The 18,418-nt window shown below is 34.3% G+C and overlaps 1 protein-coding gene across 1 annotated transcript in view; it reads left to right on the top strand.

Annotated features, from left to right (window-relative positions):
* LOC142344972 (uncharacterized) overlaps positions 1-18,418 on the top strand; it is a 41,331-nt gene that overhangs the window by 16,532 nt on the left and 6,381 nt on the right. Inside the window, exon 2 of the mRNA XM_075397056.1 lies at positions 7,332-7,744. Within this exon, the coding sequence (XP_075253171.1) occupies positions 7,332-7,744 (413 nt within the window). The remainder of the gene's footprint in view (positions 1-7,331; positions 7,745-18,418) is intronic.

The following is an 18,418-nucleotide window of genomic DNA, read 5'->3' as shown; positions in this document are numbered from 1 at the left end:
CCCCTATAAAATTACCCCCAATCTAAAATCCTTTTTGGGGAATAAATTTTGGGTGTAAAGGTTGAAAAATCCCTTTACACCCCATTACCCCCTCATCTTAATTATAAAAAATTCCCTTCACATACAATTACCTTTTTTATTTTACATCGTTTTACCCTCCTGAAAATACCTCCTCATCTTACATTTTCGTGGGTAATTTTCCTGGGATTAAAATTTAAAAATTCACTCCATTACCTCCTATAAACCCCCCAATTAACCCTCTTATTTTACATCGTTTTACCCCTCTCAAAATAATCCCTAATCTTTCAAAATTTTTGGTTGGTAGTTTTGGTTAGTCAATTTTAACAGTTCTACACTTTTACCCCCTCGCCATTAACCCTCCCCCACCTCGTTACCACTCTAATCTTACATCGTTTACCTCCTAAAAAAAATCCCTCTAATCATATATTTTTTGGATGGTTTTTTTGGGGAGGGCTGAAGTACATCATTGTCCCCCTTATCTTACATCGTTTTATCACCCAAAAGATACCCTCCAATGTTACACATTTTTTGGAGGATTGTTTGTGGGACAAAAAGTAAATGACAAACTGTCCTCCATTACCCGCATTAACCCCCCTCCCACTTAACCCTCTGGTTTTTCATCGTTACCCCCTAGATTTACCCGCTAATTATACATCTTTTGGGGTAATTTTATGGTGGTGAGGTCTAAAAACTCACCCTGACTCCCACTACCACACTTGTCTTAATTCGTTTTACTACCCTAAAAATGACGCATAGTCTTACATCTTTTTGAATAGCAATTTTTTTTGGGGGGGGGGGGGAGGGGGAGGGCCAAGTTCTAACGATTTTCCTTCTATTCCCATACCCCCATTATCTTACATCGTTTTACCCCCATTGAAAATTACCCCACTACTCTTTCATAATTTTTTGTGTTGAGCGAAATCTAAAATGTATCGAGTTTTAGCTTGTGTCAGATTTTGAATAACCGTTTTACTTCAATAACCTTTGTAAAACTATTCGTCTATTATGTCAAAAAACAAAAAACAGTCGCGAAACTTTAAGAGTAATATATAAACAAGGAGATTCAATCTGCATTCGCACAAAATTTTAATTTCCCGATCACCCAATACCTTGGCTGAACTGTCTTTTAAAAGAGTAAGCGAAAGAAAAGTTTCAAAAATTCATGTTTTGTTCTAAAACATTTGGTCTATGAAAAAAACAGTTGCCTTCTACTAAAGTCACTTAGTAAATAATGCCAAATCACTTAGTAAATAACGCCAAATTAGAGGGCCAACAAAACTTGTCAATATCAGGACTAAGTGACAAGAAGAACAATGAAAATGAAATCACTACAACAAAACTTATTTGCAACCAAACTTTGAAAAAAAGTCAAATTAGCTCAAATGAAACATAAAGTAAACAAATTTTTTGCACTTCAAAAGAAAAGCCATGAGACCAGTCCTTAATGAGACTCGTTCAAACCCATTTTTATCAAACCTAATATTTTCAAAAAGTGAAAACAATTAGATATCAACTGAAATCTTTGAAAAGATATTTGTTCATTTATACCTCCAAATGAAGACATTCGGACCAACAATCATCCATTATAAACCGTTCGTCCAAAGAAAACAAACAGCAAATGCAGGGAAAAAACTAAATTTCGACTATATCTTGCAAAAAACAGTAGTGAAGCCATTAAAGCCATTGTCTGCTCCATAAAAACTAAACTATAATCAATTGTACTTTCTCTGAACACAACAATTCTGATAATGTGGCATCTGAACAATGAGATTAATATCAAATTGGCAAAAAAAGCTCAAAAAGGGCAAGGTTAAAAGGTGCACTCGTTTTTTTTCGAAAACACTCAATTTCAAGGTTTTAAAATATTTTTTGTCAATTGAGTTTATCAACTTGGAACAATTTAGTTTGTCAACAAAACCATTGAAATCTGTCGTAAATCAGAACATGTCGTCTACAAAAAGAACGACAAATACAAAAAGAAATCAAAATTGAATCAAACTTTTGTATAAAACGGATGTTGAAGCCGTTAAAAGCATAAATTATTACGTAAAATTTAAAGTATTATCAATTTCATATTTTTTGAACACCAAAAATGTCATAATGTATCCTCTAAATAATGAAACTAGTGACAAGTATTCAAAAAAAACACAAATGGCAATGAAAATACACTTGTTTTCTTCTTGAACAATTAAAAATTCCAAAATCATAAACTCCTTCGATATCAATATGCTCATCAAATACGTTTTTTATTTTGCCTACAAAAACCATTGATATCTGTCATTATTCAGGAAATGAAATACATCTATAAAAAGAACGGCAAACACAGAAAAAAGTCAAAAATTAAGTGAAATTTTTATATAAAAAATCAGCAATTCGACAGAAACATTTGATATGTTAGATATTTAGCCTTTTTTCAGCAACAGTAATGTGATATGCGACTCTTATTTAATCAATCTATGTAATAGGTAGACAGAAACATTAGCAAACTGCAAAGTGAAAATGCATGTTCATACATTTTAATTAAATATTTGGTTTTAGAGCCTTGAAAAGTTTTAGTCATAAACTGAAATAAGTAATTAAAGGTGCGTTTATTCATCTTTGTTCATAAGCAGTTAAAACCTGCATCTATGCTGAAGTTTTTATACGACTTTTAAAAGAACGACAAAAAACGGTTTTTAAGCCGTTAAAGCAATATAATCTACGCACTGAAAAAAATACCTCTACAATTGTGCTAATTTTTTTAAAAACCAAAGGTGATATCTGACCTGTCAATAATGTGAGAGGACAAGAATAGCAAACGCAACGATGGAAAATGTCCGAAAACTGATTTATTTGTGGAAACTCATGGTAGTTGTTTCTAGTAGCTGCTGTTCGTCCATAGGAACAAGTAATTGTTCCGAATGTTATGGATATAGATGATTGGACAAAAAAGTCAACATATGACAAAAACGCATGCATTTTGGATATTGATCAATTAAAATTAGCAAAAAAAAAACGCAAAAAATTTTAATTCGTTGACACTCTCAAGGCAAGCGAATGTAAAGCTAGCCCTCTTTGGAGTGAATGAAGATCGTGTTCGCAATTTTTAGGTAGTTTTAATTTAAAGATTTAATCAAAGTGGTCTAAAAAAACTTATTTGTGCCATTTTTGATGAAAAATTTCTGAATTTCGAAAAAAATTAGCCACAATTTTTGGCAAAAAATTGGATCCCACAGTTAAATAACAATCTTCTATCTTATGAGCAAAATAGAAGATTATAAAACGAACAAGAGCTTATGAAACGAACAATACTATCTTTGGCAACAAAATTGGCAAAAATTGCGTAAGAAAAACGGAAAATGCTAATACAAACAACGGAAATCAGTCAGATGTTCACAAAATTTTACACCCCGATAACTCCGTGGAAAAACGGAACTCAACAACATCGTTTCAATTATGTATTTTTAATTAACACTGAGAGGGCTTTCGAATGATACCACTCATAACCCTCTACGATTAGCATATCGGTCGCTCAAAATTGACTGAACAAAAAACCATTAGAATTTATAATAAAGTGGGTTGAATCATTTAAAACGTACAGAAAAAATGCCAAATAATCGCCAGAAGCAAATCAATCCGGCTGCGATAATGAATATATCCCCCCGCAAGACTCTCGATTACTGCTAGTGTTATTGATGCCCTGGTTCCTTGGATAAGCCGAAATTTGCTTCCTTTCTCGAGATTATGGACTCAACAGAATACGAGAACATGATTTTTTCACTTAACAGAATTGATCGCACAAAGGTTGTGTTGACGCTCCAGTATTCGAGTAGGTTTGCGGCGTAGATTAATCAATTTTGTCAGTATTGATTTTTTTGATCGCGCACGTCATCTTGGCTTCAATTTTTAATGTGCTTTCATATTTTTGATAGTTCTTTCTTAACTGTTTGTCTAAATTTTTGTCAGTCATTTCAATTTTCAGTTGTTTATTGGTCTATTAATTTTTTTAATGAACTGTGGTTCAGGAATTGTCCGGCTGTGTTTTCTGTTGGTGACCTTTTTTCTCAAGGTGTATTAGCAAATAGTTGGTTTTTGAGTAAAAAATAGGCGCAGAAGTGTTTTCACAGTAAAAAATTTAGTTTACTTTTAAAGTTTAAAATTTTCTCTTGGTGACCTTTTTTCTCAAGGTGTAATGTCAGATAGTTGATTTTTGAGTAAAAAATTAGGCGCGGAAGTGTTTTCACAGTAAAACGTTTATTTTACTTTTAAATTATAATTTTTTAGGATTTTTGTAACAGTTTGATTACATTGGTATCATTTTTTGATTTTACTGTAAAAAAAAATATTTTACAAAAGCACGGTTTTTTGTTTTCAGAGGCTTTTGCTTTTCAGCTCTTTGAAACTTCTTATCGTGTTCTACTATAAGGGATAGATTACATTTTACTAAATATTTGACACCATATACATACTTATTCTTCCGACCCACATTGTTGGGGAAGGAACTATGTGCTCAAATGGGTTTTTTTGTTCAGACAATTTTGGCCGATCGATATAACCATCGTAGAGAGTTGTAAGTTGTATCACTAAAAAGCCCGTTCAAAGCAGAATATGGAATTAAAAAGATTTTTCCAATTTTCGCTTTTTAAAGGGAGTTATCGAGCTTTAAATTATTGCGAATTTTATTAGACGAACTTCAGCTGCTTTTTTTTCACATTTTCGGTATTTTTGACCTAATTTTTGTCAATTTTGCTAGAAATTTGTTCAAATTGTAAACTGTAGTGTTATTGATTTCATTTTGAAAGATAGAGGAGGGTTGCCGAATGGTTCAATACGAGTTTTTTGGCTAGTTTTGATGCGAAATTTTTCAAAATTCGATTTTTTTGGAACAAAATTCGGGACCAAATTTGCTTTTTTAGCCGACATGATTTGAAATTGGTGGAATTAGGTACCTTATAACTGCGGCCATAATCTTTTTAAGCTGACAAACGAGCTAATAGTGCATCCACTGGCTTTGAGAGTATTCTAGAATAATAATTTTGCTAGTTTTTTTGCAAATTTGAACTCGATATTTGTACAAAATGCGTTTTTTTTGACAAACGGAAAAACTTTGTTAAAAATTGATTTATTTCTCAACCATTTGAACAGATTAGTATATTGATAGACGCGCAGCAATATCTGGGCTAATCTGATTTTGATTGCGCCATTGATCATTACGATAAAAAAAGAGATTTGAATGGGGCGCAACCTTCTTTTTCCAGCAATTTCCTTTGGGCTACAAATAACTGTTTCATGTTCAACTAATGGTCTCTTAGATTTGATACTACGCCTTTCCAATTTTTTCTATTTTTGAGAATAGTTGCGTGTTTTTTAATTTTGTTTCCGTGTCGAATTATCACAATATTGACAAGTTCAATTGAAGGAAAGCATAATAGGAAAAGTGAACAGCCTTGCAAAAAGGCTTATCTCAATATAATTATTTCTTTTGTTATATAGTTTATGCTTTTTGGGCTGAGACACAGTTATCTCCTAATAATGATAGTTCTCAGTCGCTTCCCCGGGACGTATAACTCACCCTAGTTACAGATTTCAGTTTATAGCTGATTGTTTGTTTTAAAACCCAAATAAAATATAATTTTTCAACTGTGCACTTTTTTTGTTTTCATATTCATAACCATTTAATTCAATCTCAAAAATTAGAAGTCTCAATTATTTTTGTTGATTCGAATATTTTTTTGCGCATTGTGACTGATTGCTTTGACCATTAGTTTCAAATAGTTTTTTCGAGATTTCTATACTTTTCAATTTCTGGGTTTAATTTTATTGTCATGTCTGCTTACTCCTTTTATGAGGAAGACTCTTTGATGTTAAAATGAGGAAAAAGTGACAATTTGCAGTTCTTCCAGGTAACACCTTATAATTATGGTGCCTTGAACAGTGTGATCTCGTAAACTTGTTTGCAGTTTTGACTTCTTTATATATTTGTTGTAATTTTGTGAGGTCGTGACTTAGTCTCATTATTACAAAGCCCAATTGGCTGGCTTGCTGAGGTATTGAAACTGAATACTTCGCTGTTTGTTGAAGTTTGAAATCAGTTATTACTTTTGAAAATAATCTCTATAACGGTTTCCACCCGTTTTCAGTGAACTATAAATTAATCTCTATAACGGTTTTAGCTTCAAACATTTGTTTTTCGGCCATGTTGCTACTGTTACTACGAGATTTCATAAAATTTGTTGTTGTTTTTTTATATTTGTACATTTTAGAGAATTTTTATTATCTTTTAAATTTATAACAGTAATTGTAGGTCCCCTTGGCTTTGAAATTTTGCGCAATTGAACATTGGATAATGACATGTCTCAATTGCTCCCTATGGAGATATAAATGAACATTTTAGGGACATTAGTGAAATTATTTTTTAAAAAATAGAAACGGATCTTTGAACTTCGCACCTCCTTGCTCTTTTTTGTCGACCTGTTAACCATTCGCAATGAGGACGGGTCCCATAGTGATTCCAATGAAGTAAAAGTTAAATTTTGTTGTTTTTGTTTTATCTGAGGCGATTTTGATCTTGTTATCATTTTATTTACTATAGACATCGAATTTTGGTCGTAAAAATTGTTTGTTGTTTAATATTTAGTACTGTCCTTTCTAGTAGTCCTGTTATCAAGAGCATTCATCGGCCCTCTAGGGTGGCAGTATTGTATTCCGTTGTTTTTTATGGAACGATATGTATCTTTTTGAAAGTTTTCTATCTCTTCATCATTTGGTAGCCAATTAAGTCAAGAATGTGGATGAGCGGGGGTCGCACATTTCCGAGCTTCCTTGTTTTATAACGTTTGTTTTACCCGCTTATTTGAACACGCTGGCTCTTTTGCTCATGTCTTTTCATTAATGCATAAAAAAAACAGAAGAAAAAGCTAAATTTAAGCTATTCAAAATCGGCGTCAAAGAAATTGAACAAAATATATAGAATTATTAATCCGAAGCATCAAAAAGTTTTCACTTCGTTTCAAATCTACTAATTTCAACATGCAAACTGAAAGAGAAAAACATTTAGATGCACAGATTCTTCAAAATTTCAAATTTACTTTCAAGAGTGTTTAAAAAGTCTAATAAATTTGATGAGATTTTTTCCCTAATTTTATAAAATTCCTAGCTGTGAATCCACTGAACAAAATTACCCAACTCAAATATTAAAGACTGAAAGACAACCGTTCTTGAAAATTTTTTAAAAATTCATTTTCAGAACAAAATTGGTTTAAGAATTTGTCAAATGTAAAAGACCCGGACCCTGTAAAAACTAGAATCAGTTTTCAGTCGCGTGTTTTTAGCTTCTTCCTGTGTGAAGGCGGATACATATCGCTCGGATCAGGTACACCTGAAATACTGACTACAGGTGCAGCCTTTGACAACGTCACCTCGACGGGTGTAGTTGCTGGAGCTCTATCTCAAACCGCAACAGCTCTCTCAAAACGAGCATCTTTCGCCTATTTGAACTCTTCGGTTACAGGAACATATTTCAATGGCGTGCAGCTTGACTGGGCGTTCACTGCTCAATGGCTCAACATTTATTTTACCGCACCTGGTATTCAGGCTCTTTACGCCGTCGACATTTACATCGGCTGTAACTTTCTACCCGAAGTCATAGCCAACACTTGCTATATCAACTTCATTTTTATCAACAGAGGAATATCACCTCCAGGAGATGATTACTTACGAGCAGGCATCAACATACCTAATGGATGTAAATCAAATAAAAGTCATTTCTTTCTCATTTGTTTTCTGTCCTCTACTACCTCTCTCCATTCTTCATAACTTCTCTGCACTTTTTTCTGCCTTTTCTCTTTCTTTTATTACTTGACACTTCAATTTTATCTTTGTTATTTTTAAATTGTTGCGGCTTCATTTTTAAATTTTTAAAGCTTTTATTTGTTTTTTGCTTCATTTTCGTTATTTTCTTTTTTCCCTGAATGTTTACTTTTCAATATTTTCATTGTTGGTCCTTCTTTTCACTTTTCTGAAGTGTCCTTCATCTTTTTTTATTTCTTCGTCTTTAGATTTTGCTGCATTTTTTTTCAAATATCTTCAAAACTCCTCTCTCTTGGTGGATTATAATCTCAAAAATACTCAGCGAAAAAATTGAATAAACATTATCAGAATAAAAAAGAAGAGGTTAGTTAAACTGTAAAAAAAATGCTTCTATATTCCGCGATTATAATTAAAAAAGCACTTAAGAAAAAGCTGTATTTGGAATACTTTTTAGGTTGTGATTGTCCAAAATACCATTTTTGTGATTGTCCAAAAATACTTCTGAGCAAGACTTAGGGTAAAATTTTGTGTGGGGACATTAAGGAAGATTATTCCTAATTAAAAACATCTAGTTTTGGATTTAAAAGTTGTCGTGAGAATTTGGAACTTTAGTGCAATCGTATTTGAACTTGGAAAATGTGGGCTCAATGCACCGAAATTGACAAGTTTTATGGCAAAAGTTGTTTAAATTAGTTTCAATAACTTTAAGTCTCCAAAATAAGTAGCTTGGAGCTTGTCAAGTTTGGGTCCAGCATATTATGCCTGTTATGAGGCTAAGGACTTCAATTTACAATTCCGCAACCATGAGACACTTTAAATCCTACAGGATAAAGCTCACATCATAAAAGGGACCATTACATTTGCAATCAGTGCAGCGTTTTCCATGCTTTCCAGCTTTCCTATCCTCGTAACCATCACTAAGATTGTAATTGTGAAATTTGTATAACGTAATCTTCTCATTTCCCGTAGGACAGCCAGACAAAGAACCGTAAGACGATTGCAAAACCATTTCCGGTAAGACGATTGATCAAGAGTACTGATAAAGGGTACACTAAGGATGTTTTGCAGCTAGAGCGCAGACAGAGCTCTGACCCCTTAACAACACGTGACCTGCACTTTTTGACTCTGTTGGAGCATGAGCTGAATTTTGATTCGGACGCCCGGATATTTTCCCCGAACTGGGGTGTTTTTTGTTAGTAGAGATACGACTGCCTTTGTTTCATAACGTGCAAGTACGCGATTATTCTTTCCGTTCAATTTTTTTGTTACTAGTGTTAATAAGTGCAACTTCACTCTGAATCTTCTCGCTTTTATAGCAGAGAAACTTATCAGTGTCTTTTCATTACTTCTGTACAATCAAAAAGGTTAATATTTGAAAAAATTTGAAAAAGTATGTCACTAAGGAGATTATAGATTAAGATAACCCAAACTTACGATAGAACTTTCCAAAAACTCAAAAACTCGTGAATCTTTTTCAAAAATGAAAGAGTTAATATCACGTACAGCGATCGCCATGGTCTGAAAAAGTTATTTTGGTAAACTAAATCCCTATTATCAACCGATGGGAACTCTCATTAATGAGACTCTAAGAGATAAAGCAAAATTGTGATTGGTAAAAATCGCAAAACTCAATAACAAGATAAGATTTCGTAATAAAAATTTGTACCAGGAGCCGTAAAAGCATTTACTTTAAACAGAAGAAACAAATCAATCTTGGTCTTCGTGAGAATAAACGGTAAGGCATCGAACAACACAAAATGTTACCCGCACTAGTTCCGAAAAAAATTTGAGCACAAGTAGTGCCACAGTCATGACAATCACGTACGATAAACTCGAACCAACGTTATTATCTCAATGGCAGCCAGTGATATTTGTCATTTAGAGAATTAATAATCAGACCAGATTACATCGTCAGCGACATCTGTCGGATTTTTTGAATTTAAAATGAGGTTACTCTCTACAAAATTGCTTCGAATACGTCAATTGAGAGCTTTTTTCAGCCTAGAGTAGCTGGCAGTGCTCTTATTGCTTTCTGTATCAAGCTCTCTCAACTACCGCTACAGCAGTGTCTGAAGAGTGGGTTGATTTTCCAGCTCCTGTTCGTAGCTACAAGAATTTTGTTCTTTTTGTCATTATTAAGAGCACTGCCAGCTACTGTCATTATTAAGAGCCTTAAACTGAATTTAAGGCTCTTTATATTATTGAAGCTCTTCTGACGCACCAAGAAAAATCAATCTATTGTCACTGTATAAGAATGCTGGTTGACATCGTCTGTTCGTTAACGTCAATAATTGTTGGGAAAATTATCAACGTTGGGATCTGGACAGCGTTCAAGGTGGACTGCTTTGTTGATTAAGCAGGTAATGAACAGGCAAGGAATTTTTGCCAAATTTTCGTGTCTCGTTTTCTATGTGAAACGGTACATAGCAAAAATCACAATTAACTATGAGGATTTGTGTTTTTGGAAAGAAAGCTAGTGGAAAGCACTTGATCTTTTGTAAGTTTTTCAGATACAGCTAATTTTGATGCGCTGTAATCATTTTCGCAAACCAAATACGTTTGCTGAACAAATGCTTAAACTGGTTTGTTCTGTACTCTGATGAAAACGTTTTTTTGAGTAGGCAAGCAAAAAATGCGTGATCGAGGCAAGCATAAAATGCGCTCTCTCATGCAGATTAATTGTTTATAAATTATAATCGGTTTGTCATTAGCTAACTGATGTCTTCAACGTGAAGAAATTATATATTTTTCTTGACAAGGATTAGGTTGAATGGCAATAGTTTGCATATAGGGAGGGACTCGAGGACTTTCTTTGCGGAACATTGTCGAATGAATTGTCTGATCAAAAAATTGAGAACAAAGGCTAATGCTGGAAGAAATTATGTTCAAAATAAGGAAACTGTTGGGTCGTTAATTGGCTCGGGAAGATTTGTAGCATCATGATAAGTGTTCGCCAACAACTAATTTCTTATATACGAAAACAAAAAAGTTGACGGCTGCGGTCATTTAGCATATAGTTTACGTGGCTTCAAGCCACAACTTGCGTTTCGGCTGGAATGTGCGATATCAACACTTGGCTTAATTGTTTAGCTTTTGTTCAAGGTAAATTTTCTCTTAGGCGGTTGGCAAAAGTTTGATTATTTGAGCCTGCAACCCAGTCCAGGACCAACTGATTATCTGTTCAGAGGATATGTGAGAAATAGGACTACTTCAAAAACCTGAGTTTAACTCAATTCTCCCTACTGCTGCTTCAAATCCAAGTTTGGTAAAAACAAGTTTGCTTTATTGGGCCAACATTAGTTTTTCTCTCTCATGAACAAGTTTCTGTTGTCTCTTAGTTTTCGTTCGCCTGTCAAAGACACGCTGGCATTGCGATTGTTGAGACCTAAACAAAGACGCGAACGTTTTTACTGCTTTTAGAGTCTTATAAACTAGAAAATATTGTTCTAAGATCCTCATCAATCAAGCCAAAGTATGATTATTTGATGCAGATTTTTACCGATAAAAAATATACCGGAAGAATAAAAGATTGAGTAGACAAGGCGCGAACTTTTCTCATGAGATTTAAATTCTACTTGAAGGTATACAAAGAGCTGCCAATTTTTTAAAGTGATTTTCTAGACTCTAGCATTTTGTTGAAGCAGGGATTTCAGATAATGTTAGCGCCAGATGCTGGGCAAATCGCAAAAAACTCTATTCGCATAAATAGACGATGTTGAACTTCATTGCAGTTTGTCCACAGAAAATGGAATGCAGACTGTTCATATTGGTTGATTGCCGTTTGCATGAAAATTTCTGCTATGCTATCTGTTGACTTCACCCGGAGACGCAGTTGAGACTAATCAGCAGTTCAGGACTTACTTAGGTTTTGGTGTTGAGAGACTGTCTGCAGCACTTAAAGGCAGCCTTTGCGACCCGCCTTACTTTGCCATGCTTGTTAGGACTCTCAACAGCGTGATTTAGTGTAGGTCCATATCCACAAGTGAGCATGGGGCCTCAGTTGACTTTACATATTTTTATTCCATTTTGTTTTGCAAAGTCTTGTTGCAGCTATAACCGAGATGAATATTGTGTTTCAGATGGCTGTTTAAACTTTTGAGTTATCTATGAGCTGAAAATTCCAGCTTTAAAATTTTTTCACGTGAAAACTTTATCTGATATCTTTTTTGTTAAATTGAATTCAGTCTATCACAATTTGAAACAATTTTGATCAAGGAAAGCTGAAAGTGATGTAGAATTGAGTTTCTTTCTGCTTCAACTCTTCCAGAAATGTCGAACAAACTCGTCTTAATTGGATCTTTTTGAGCAATTTCTGGAAACATTGAAAACGAAGGTTTCTTTGCATGGTCAGATATCTTATGAAAAACATTTGAGGAACAATTCTCGTATCAACGGCTCATGTCGAGAATTTCAGTCTTGTTTTGTTGATTTACACGAATGAAGTAAGTGAATTCCAAGACGTTTGTACCATGATGGGAGCCAAATTTGCGATCTGAAAAGTACGAAAACTGAAAATGGTGTGGGTTTTTATAAGGATCATTAGTCTGATTTGCCTGAAACATATTTGCAGAATCAACAGTCAAAGATAGTGTAATATATGCTCAAGAGGGTTCAAGTAGAATCAGTGTTGATTTATTGAAAGTGCTGACTAACTGGTACCACAGCCCTGAACAGCAGGTTCTACTAAAGCCTATGTGCCCTTGTCATTTTTTTGGTGAAAGAAACGGAGGTGTGTTGAAGTTTCTCATAAGAGTTTTTTGGTGCATTGGGGTGCCGGTTTTCGCTAACTAATTGTTTAACACTTTTTTTAACTGAAATTTGGTCATCTCATTTTGCGTCCTGTTTTGTGTTATGAAGGTGTTTCCATAGCGGTTAACTGGTTTCTATTCTGCTTCTTTTTGCTTGCAATTATTGGCTGTTTCGCAGTCAATGGCTGATTATTAGAAAAATGTGTATATTGATTCTACTCTGTAGTTTCAGTAGAAAAAGTTACTGTTGGACATTTGATTTTGTTTTGCAGGAAGTGCAATTTTTAGGTGGAAACCAATGCGTACTTGGTATTGCCAAGTTGAAGAACAGGTTTGTTTACGGTCTTTGTTACTAAGACAATTTCAGCTTAAACTATTTTTTTAGTTACAACGTTGTTTGTTCACATGGATGGCAAAATTGGCTTTCAGGGTATTATGCATCACTGTGATTACTTTTCAGTTTTTTTGCTCTTTTGTTGGCGTTGGGATTCTTCGGAGAAGATTTGGTTAATTTTCTTTGCAAGGAATAGTTCTGGTTTTTGACTTGATGAGCAAATAGATAAATTGAATGTTGAGATGTGTTGTTTCAGTAGATAGTGTAAGCAACGCCGTTAGGATTCTAATAGAATTTTTGGAAGAGGGAGTATGGCCCTCAAAAACTTTTCCCGATTAATTTTGTTGTAAGTTTGATCTTGAAGCACTAACCATTGAGGAAATTCTGAGTAGGACGCGTCTGATTGAAACTCAATTTGACATTGCTTGGTTCATTTAATTAGGTTGCGTGTAACCCTTTTGGTGGCTTTTTGTCACCAGAAATGCTTCCTTGCTTCGAATGCAAGATAATGAGATGCGTGCCCATTTTTTTTTCAAACACAGACAGTCGAGCAACAAAATTGGTTGTTTTGATGATAGAGTTGCTTGTTTTAGCGATTGAATTTCAAGCTAATCTACAAAATGTTAACAACGAGAGTCACCGAAACTTTTTTGAACTTGTTTCAAGCCGTTTGGTAAAGAGATAGGTAGAATAATTATCGAGTATTTTGATTTTCCAAACACGTAATTTTGCAAATGTGTTATATGGTCTGTGTTTGTAATTGAGGTGTTGTGGTGAATTAATCTGTATAGGTAAGTAATTGGTCCGTGAAAGTGACAGGAATTCTTTTGATTTTTTGTTTTTTGAACGCTGATGATTCAATTGGATGTCTATAATTAACAAACTGCAGATTTTGAACAAAATTGAAATCATTTAAAGTTTGATAATTCACCTTGTTGACAGTTGTAATTTATATTACTCAGCAATAGATTGGAGCATTTAGTTTTTTTTGTTAGTCGGCGTTTTGTTTATTTTGTGGGGAAACGTAAATCGGCAAATTATTACCGGGCCTTGAAGTCGCTTGGAAATGATTTGGGATATAGTTTTAATGATAAGTAGACTCTTAAATTAAAATTTGCGATCTGCGAAAAATGGACTACAGTTCGTAGGTTTCATAATGGCTATTTGTACTGCTGGTGAGGACAAGACGCAAAACTGTTGAATTAGAAGAATAACCGCAATTTTCAGGAGAAGTTTTAACTGTAAGCTGCTGGAATGATTGTCAATTTTGAACTTCCTAAAAAACAACAAAGGTTCTGATGAGAAAACGCGTGCAGTTTGTGTTGGGTAGGCTTACTGAGAACTAAGTACATGGAAGTATACCGAGAAATAAAACATAGGAGTTTTTATGCGACTGTGATCAACTAATTTTACGAATTGAACCGTTGGAGGGGCTCAGTTTCCGTGATAGTGTTGGGACTCGAAATGGTATACTCTAACATTTGATCTGGTTTGTTTGTTTCTGGCAATCTGTTTCTTTCTGGATAAACAACAGGATTGACTAAGTGATTAGAAGAAACCTATTTTCTAATTTTTTAACTATTTGCTGATCTGTTGTAGTTTCAGCGCATTACTGAGATCAAACTTTCGCTTTTGCTGTGACACAAAGCTTGAAATGCTAAAACTTGAGTTGTGCGATAGTTGAGAGTGATGTGCGCTGGTTAGAGGCTGAAAGGTGGCACATTAGGCAGTTGAACAAATTAACCAATATCAGGTTGACTCCTATCGGCTGATCGGACTGCGAAATGTGCATCACGGTCTGGTGTGAAAGGACTGAGAATTTAATTCTCGTTTAAAGCAAGTTATGATCTCCGCTTTTTCGAGTTTTGACAAAGATTGCAAATTTTTTGCAGACTAGTTTTCTGCTACGGGTTGAGCTGGTTCTTTCTTTCTGATCGTGTCTTGCTTCAAGAATGTTTATGACAAATTGGAAACTTTTTATCAGCAAAAATTTATTTGAAAACTATGCTAAATGTTGTGTTCTATTGACTTTCTCTTGAAGACGTGAAATCTCTCTGCTAAAGTTAAAAATGGCTTTAGGAACCGAAAAAAAAGCGAAAAAAATGATGAAAAAAAGATATTAGTGTTTTCTTTAAGAGAACATCAACGACGCAAACGTTCCCACAAAATTGATGTGTTAATTATATGACTGAATTTAGCTTCTGCTCCAATGAAAAAAGTTAAAAGCCATTCATTCAATCTATGTTTAACAATGTTTAGTGGAGCCAAACGACTGCACGTTTTCTGTCACGTAAGCACAGTTTTTTCTGTAGGATTACACCAACTCTTTTAAACAATTGCTTTTGTTGCACTAGTAGACAGGAATATTGTGTTATGTCGCAATTATACACTTAAAAAATTGGACCAGAACTAAAAAATTTTTTACATTGAGATTGTTAAAATTGAATTTTTTAAAAGTTTTTCTGTGGGCTAAGAGCAAAAAATTTGTTAAAAATGCATTGCTCTGAGACAGAAAGGGTTCCAGGAAGGGTAGAAAATGTTGAAAAATTGAATAAACCGCAACAAGATTGAGAAAAATTGCTTGAATTTTTGTCTTATAATTGTATTGTTTCTTCTACTTTTTGTCAACGCTGTTATGTTGAGCTTCCCTTGCCCTTTAATATGTGGAAATGGCCTCATAATTGCAATTTTCGATTTTTTTAAAAAAATTCAGTTGATTTTGAGATCTCTTTATGAAGAAAAAGGGTTTTTTTGATTAAGAAAACCAAAAAGTCTTCTTTTGTTCTCTTATTGTATAGATGCCAACCGGCTACCAAAAAATCAAACTAAGACATTTGAGACCAAGGCCTTCTTCAAAAATATGTGCTGCTCAAAAAGATATTTTTTAGGCTTTTCTGTTCTTTTTTCAGGAGATGACAGGAAGTTTCAGTTATTTTTGACGGTTTTTGAGTTGATTTTTCAGATTTTTTTGTAGGTCATTCTTTCAAAATAGAAATAGAAATGAGTTTGAGTCATTATAATTCAATTAAGTGTCATCAGAATTTAGAGCCAAACGTTTTCAGTCGTCTGAACGTTTTTTGTTGGCTTTCGCTTTTTAACAATTGTTTTCAGTTTTTCTTGAAATTTTTCTGCATAGTCATATTTTTGAAAACATTGTTCAACTGCTAGAATTCGAATTCAATTTAAAATACATTCAAAAACTAAATCGAAGTTCTTTGAATTTTCTGGTGTCAAAAACGTTTTTTTTTTCTCGTCAATTTTAGGATTGGAACTATTATGTTTATTTTATCAGGCAATCATTTTTAGACTAACTCAAACCTAATTCAGTAATGTGATGGAACTTCTAGATTTAATTTTTCTTAGAGTATGAAGCCATAATTTTATACAATGCTTTTAGTCAATTTCCGTTTTTTGAATAATGTTGACATTTATTTAGGTACCGTTCATTCGAAATTTTTGTGCAACGGCTTTTAATTTTCTGTCATCGCAAAAAATTGTCAATTTTCGTGTTTGTTTGACTGTTTACACTTTTCAAGGAATGGATTTTTGCATCGCTGAAATATAATTACAAAGTGAGCTTGAGTTACCTTTCATCCGAATGTGAAGCGAAAATTTCAATCACCTGTTTTCAATTTTTCTGGCGTCAACAATATTATTTGGTGTTTTGGTTTTTTAAATAATTTCTTGCCGTATGACTTTGTCACTGTATTCAATTATTAACACAAGTATAAATAAATGACAATGTTCTCATAATGCTGTTTGAACTGAAAAAATAGTAGGAATTTTTAGATGTTTTGTTTTTTCTGGACATGAAGTGATTATTAACGATTTTCAAGTTGATCTCAGCGGGGAAAAACGATCAGCGATGGTGACGTCTGAAACATTAGGTCTGACTTTGATAAAAAAAATCGTCCAGCTCGTTTTCTGGTACAACCATAAATCTGTGTTTCAAATGGTCTTTGTCTTTAGAATGTGTGTTTTTCGTCTTTTCAGTTTTCTACTGTTCTGTTGATCGAGCACCGCACTTCTTGCTCGCACTGCTTTCCCTCTTTGCTGGGATATTGGCTGTGATTCTCCCAGTCTGTGGACTTCAACTGACGTTGTATGTCAAAATCACGTCCGTTTTTGATATAGCATTTTTTTGTTTGAATTACGATGATGGTCACTAAAAATTTGTTCTTTATCTAAAGCAAAATACTTTTTCTAATCAAAGGGTTACAATCGTCAGCAAAGGTTGGTTATAGTTCTTCGATTGTAGTATTTAATTGATTTCAACTTTCCCGAGGACGTAAGTCAGGTTTTTCGTGCACTGACATCTGCTGTTTCTTGAGGTGGCAACTGTATCCGAAACAATTGAAAAGCTGAAGAGGTCAGCTCAATAGGAATTCAATGGGTCGCCACATTTTACCCCAAGGCATAAATCAAACGATGGAACTTACGGATCAAATTATAAAGTTGTCATCATAATTGCCAAGAAATATGCTTGTATCATTTCGTCGTTCTGATTCAAAATTGCACCATCCTGCTCTTGTGTCTTTTTGCGAAGAGTGGGAGCGTACCTTGTATTCAGAGCACAAGGCCAGCGTTCCTTGAACAATTCAGGGGAGAAATTAAGCTTCAGGCAGTGAAAGTAAGAAATTAGAGAGGTTTCGAGACATTCAATGCCTCTTGGGAACTTTGAAGTGCTGCGTTTTTGTAATGCGTTGTTGCACGAAGTAGATGACACGACAAAAAAATTCGATTTTGGCAATCAATTGGGTTAATGATTTAAATTTAGTTGTAAGAGTCGGGTTACCCGGTAGCTCCTATATGTGTAGGCACATACCCTTTTTTCATAAGATTTGAAGTTGCACTCATGAAAGCTCTACAATTGCGAATATGTCCTAGCATGCGCCGGCTATACGACTTAAAGCACGCGTGATGCTTTTGTTATCGAGCAAATATATTAGAGTAAGAATTAGATCAGGCATAAAGTTAGCAAAACAGGAAGAAACTGCCAACCGCATCTCCAATTAATACGAGTGTCTGAGAGAAATTGTCTCAGGGATCAGTAATGGATACTATCGATTTGAGGCACTTCTCGTACGGTAGTATTGACTGGCACTAACAATCATATCACAGTAAATTAATTTCTTGAGGGGCACGGAAAGGAGGAGTACGGCAAAACAACAGGGTCCAATAGTGGGTGAGTCACCTGGCTAAAAATGGCAGATTTGGAATAAAAAATGGATCAAAAAAATAATCAAAACGATACATAGCCATTTGTAAAACGTCATTTTGTGTTTGGCCGCAAAAATAGTGGTAGGTACGTAGATTGGATGTCGAAAAAAGCACATTATTGCAAGAGTGTACATGGTGGTTTCAGCTGGGAAACACGAGCGCGCTTAGAGGAACCTAGCCAAATAATTTTCGAAAAAATTTTCGCTTAGGGGAACCTAGCAAGATAATTTTCGAAAAAGTTTCGAAAATTATCTTGCTTTTTCGGTATTGACTACCAATACCGAAGAGGGCTGTATCTTAAAAGGAA

This window comes from Convolutriloba macropyga, chromosome 8, assembly GCF_964194025.1.
Source record: "Convolutriloba macropyga chromosome 8, txConMacr16.3, whole genome shotgun sequence".
NCBI classification, from domain to species: Eukaryota; Metazoa; Xenacoelomorpha; order Acoela; family Convolutidae; genus Convolutriloba; species Convolutriloba macropyga.
This window is presented reverse-complemented; position numbering and strand designations above follow the sequence as displayed.